Source organism: Rutidosis leptorrhynchoides, chromosome 3 (assembly GCF_046630445.1).
Source record: "Rutidosis leptorrhynchoides isolate AG116_Rl617_1_P2 chromosome 3, CSIRO_AGI_Rlap_v1, whole genome shotgun sequence".
Taxonomy (NCBI): Eukaryota; Viridiplantae; Streptophyta; class Magnoliopsida; order Asterales; family Asteraceae; genus Rutidosis; species Rutidosis leptorrhynchoides.
In genome coordinates this window covers 572798100-572802894 of record NC_092335.1, presented here as the reverse complement: position 1 = coordinate 572802894, position 4795 = coordinate 572798100, and the positions used below count along the sequence as shown (strand labels likewise).

General features: G+C 35.0%; 1 protein-coding gene across 1 annotated transcript; it reads left to right on the top strand.

Moving 5' to 3' along the window:
• The first annotated feature begins 243 nt into the window (after positions 1–243).
• On the top strand, positions 244–1027 carry LOC139902107 (uncharacterized). Its single transcript, XM_071884762.1, has one exon. The coding sequence runs from the start codon at positions 244–246 to the stop codon at positions 865–867; it is 624 nt and encodes a 207-aa protein (XP_071740863.1). The 3' UTR covers positions 868–1027.
• The last annotated feature ends 3768 nt before the right edge of the window (positions 1028–4795 follow it).

Here is a 4795-nt window from a genome sequence, read left to right as displayed (position 1 = left end):
TCTATCCGGGTAAAAGAAGTACTTTTACTCTGGCCTAACCTGATTATCTTATAACTATTTTCGACATTTTCTTCTTTACACTCTAAAATATGCTAATAGTAAAATTTGATAATTAATCATCTTGTGAATATATCAAACCTAAACCAATATCTATCTTGAATGGTTCATTTTGGTAACCATGCTCCCTTATAAATACCATTTGAAACTATGCCCACAAAATACATCACTCAAGAAAGCAAAAAAATGACTAATTCATCACAACTAAAAGCACTCCCTTCATCCCCTCATCATTTCTCCATTAGAACTCCATCACCTTCCCCAGCTTCTACACCTTCTTCTTTAGCCACCTCCATGAAGTTTAAGACATTAATCCACAATTGCATCTTCTCGCATCTCTTTCGGATAGCACGGGCCCTCACCAAGGCCAAGACCATCATCATTGAGCTTCTTAAAGACATCCATCTCAACAATATACATTTCTTGGAACCCTTGATCTTGAAAAAGAACAAAAACAAGAATAAGCTCTATTTCGGTTCGTTTAGATTGCACTACAATTGGTGCTCATCACATGTCGTCCCAATGACTTCAAACAATCCGTTTAACGGTCATGTCTACTATGATTCCACATGGAATTCATTTTTGGATGAAATGGCGCCAGAGTCCGAGCTCTCGGGGTACCTTCATTGGCTTGAAGAGAAGAACAATGGTAAAGATAATGGAAACAAGAGTTCTAGGATGACAGTTGATGAGATGAATGAGATTGATCGTCTTGCCGATAAGTTTATAGCAAATTGTCATGAGAAATTTAGATTGGAAAAACAAGAGTCTTATAGAAGATTTCAAGAAATGATGGCTAGGAGTGTGTGACTAGGAAGCTTAATTTCAGTTGATAACTTTATAGGCTTATTTCCCTTATGTATCAAGGGTTGGGGTGGTATAGTTAACCCAAGGGTTGCATGGTCCAAATATGGGGAAGGGGGTTGTCCTTTAATACTTCTTAGCTTCAAGTGGAATATTGAGAGGATTATAGAAGATGAGATTGTTTGGTATTGTGCAATTCTTGTGTTTGTAAGTGGAAGATCATTAGGAATTATGTGTTTCTAATTAATTGGACCCTTAAACTAAATATATTCACTTTTCTTAACAACTATTCTATATTCTATATATTGAATCTATAGTTATACTGTAGTTCTTTTATATTACTCATCAACAATATTGTTCGATTTTGTGTTGTGTACAAGTTTCCATTTTTCGTGGCAGTTTCTTTAGTTTTATCATATTTTACTTATTTATTTATTAATCTATATATGTATATGTATATATGAATGATCTTTAATCTCCATTCTTGATATATCTAAAAGACGATCTAGCCAGACGAGGCGACTGCCATATTTTAATTTAACAGGAGAGTTAGTCAACGTTGGCATCGCGTTTATACTTTTTGTTTCTCAGAAATCGGATTCGGTTCTAATGTGAAATTTCGTCCCCCAATCTAGTAAATTTGATACTGTCTCACTTTCATATTTCACGTAAATTGTTATATCTTCGCTCATATTTGCTTTTTCCGATTATCTCCTTCAACGAGGAACGAGGAACCCAAAGTACCTCTGACTGTGTGACCCAAATGTATCTTGTTGGTTACTTCATGTATAAAGGTACTTAAGTGCTGCAATCACACCTTTTGTTTTAGTGCTACCTTTAGTCTTATTCTCCAATAATTGTGCCTGCAACCTTAATTAGTCTAGGTTTTAAACCGTTTAATCTGAAAAATGAATTAAATTTTATGATTATATTATTAAATAAAGTTTTTTTTTTTTTTTTTTTTTTTTTTTTATAGCATTTTGACAGGTGCTGAACTGAGTTCAAATTTAATTTCAGGTTCGGTTCGCTTAAGTTCTGTTTTCGGTTTCATAATTTGAATTGGGTTTCGATTTTCCTCCCAAAATTTTTTTAAACCAAATAAACCTAGAGACTGAACCGATTGAACACTCTATGTTAGTTATTTTTTTTGCTTCTCATCTGAAGTACCTTCTAAAAAATATATTTGGAAAGAAAGTGAGTTTTTTGATGATGAAAATAGAGAAGTAATCTTCAAGGTAAATACTAATTATGACATAATTATAACAGTCGGCGACTAATATAAGTCAAGGTGAAAGCTTATTGTCCCACACTCAACATTCCTTGATCTAATCATGATCCCTTTATTCTTCTTCAGTGAGTCACCTGTTTCAGCATCATCATCCAGCTTAAATTTGTACTTCTAAAACAAGTTTTGATTATTAAAATGTTCCAATATTAATGGATCACATCATAATATGGACAATACTTTCATATTGTTGATTATTTTAGTGTGATTCAACGAATTGTTTTAGTGAATTGGATTTACTAGGTTGAAAGTATTGGTTATCTCCTTGTACTATAAAAACGGATTCTGTGAAAAGTGGAGTACAAGTCCGTAATAGTGTTAACGAGATAGCTCGAGTCGAAAAAACTGGTTTGTATTTTGCAAACTTGGATGATTGGATCTGGTAATGGTGGTGAGATGCGCCGCATCACTTGGCCAACAAATGGAACATAGAAAATATCGATGCGATGTATCTAAACTGATGCGATGCATTGTGTGCAGATTAGGCAGGAGATCGGTACGAATACCGAACCGAACCGTACCGATACCGAATTTACCGAAACAGATTAGACTGCAGATGATGTACCACAAACGAAGGAGATTATTAGTTCACAGTAATAGGACTATGAACACCAGACTCTCACTTTATACAATAAATAAGAATTGAAGTGCAGAAATGAGAGAACACGATGAATAGAATGAAAGACAAATAATATTGATCGTGCCAAGTACAAGTTACAAAAGAAAACATACGTCCTATTTATACAAGTAAAAACCAAATCTGGAGATTTGGTTTCCATAACTAACATTCCTATAAAAGTGGAAAAGATAAACTAAATCAAATCAAATCAAATCAACTATTAACTAGGAGGTCAACTCTAGAGATAAGATTAAATCTTCAAAATAAATCTTCTCAAATAACAAGCATATCTCCAGAATATTCTATGGCTTCGGCTTCAAGAAAACTTCATACGTTGACTTCAGTAATTCCAGAGTCTGCAACTTCAGACTCTAAATCTTCAGACTCTAAAAACTGCAAAACACTTTTGACTCATCACATTATTATTTTTATTTTTCCCAACAATCTCCCCCTATCTGATGATGTCAAAACAACCTGTACTCCCAATCAAGCACCTTCGCGTACTCCCTTTCAATAAACTTGCACTTGTTCTTCATATGAGAAATTTTCTTCAATATGCTCAGCTTGCTATACAAGTGCTTTAACAACTGCATCATGAAAGGAGATGTTTGCTGTGTTTCACATCTGGACATTAGACTAATCAACATTTCAATGTCAGCCCCTTCAAACTGATCACACCTAATTAGCATCCCTTGATTTCCAGTGGTCTTAATCATTAAGCCATCCAAGTATTCAACATACTTATTATCCACAAACTCCATATGCTCAGGAACAATATATCTTTCAACATTTTCCTTAACTCTTCTTTCTTTCATCTCCAGATTAAAAGCCCCACAAAACACCTCATAATCTTTAGTGTTTATGGACCCCTCTTCAAACAATGAGTGAATCAACATACACACCCTTTTTAACACTTCATCCAAAATAGCCTGATCCCCTGCACACTCCTTAATACCAAAAGCTATGCCTCTCCATTCACAAAAACCCAAATGAACTATTTGATTCTTTTTAACTCTCAATCGCCTGTCTGTTATATGAGTCATTGTTAGCAGTAGAATCACACCTTCAAACTCAGACCTTTCAACCTCAACTTTCATAATGTCACCAGCATATCTCCTAAACCTGAACCTCTTGTTCATCTTAGCTCTAAGATCACCATCTGTTCTTTGTGTAGCAGCAACCAAAACACCACTAGAACTACCATGTTTATCACCAGTACCCCTGACAGTAATATCCTCTCCCTCAATTTGAGTCTCCTTGGATTGCTCCCTCTCAATACCTGCATCATTTGATCTTTTTATTTTCTCACCCTTTTTGACATCATCTAAAGGAAGAGAAGATATGAACTTTCAAATTTCAGTCTGTTGAGCTTTGAGGGAAGAAATGTCAGATGCAAACCCAGTAAAACAATCTTTCAGCTCATCAACACCAACCATTTTCTTCTCCAGTTCTGTCAACCTTTGATCAACTCCTGTTACAGACCCTGAATCACTTGGACCAGCCATGTGACGATCGCTCCAAATCCATATGGACGAATACGTCATTCATCGATTTCATAGCGAGGTATTTGACCTCTATATGATACGTTTTATAAACATTGCATTCTTTTAAAAAGGTATACCATAAATGAATACTTAAATCCAAGGTTTTCGACATCTGATAATTTCTACATATAGACAATCACCGTAAATAATGGTTTACAATAATAATTCTGTTGACAATGCAGTCAAAATAGATACATGGTGATGATTTTGCAGTGTTGTAAAAGTCGTCCGACTTGACCGACGCGTCGGCCGATGCGTCGTTTTTTTGGGTTCTCCGTCCCGTTTTTTCTAAAAACGACTCGAAAGACGGTCAAAGCTAAAAGTTCGGTCAAAGTCTGTCAAAGACGGTCAAAGTTGGTCAAAAACTGTCAAAATCAGTCAAATTTTCGTCAAGATCTGATATGTTTTTAGAAATTAGGTTTTGTTTTATTTTTTGGGCCACTCTTTTCTTAATGTCCTTACTGATTATGTACTCGGTAACATTAA

Bases quoted from the DNA above. Each gene is read 5' to 3' on its own strand.
- LOC139902107 (XM_071884762.1), top strand. From the start codon at position 244: ATGACTAATTCATCACAACTAAAAGCACTCCCTTCATCCCCTCATCAT.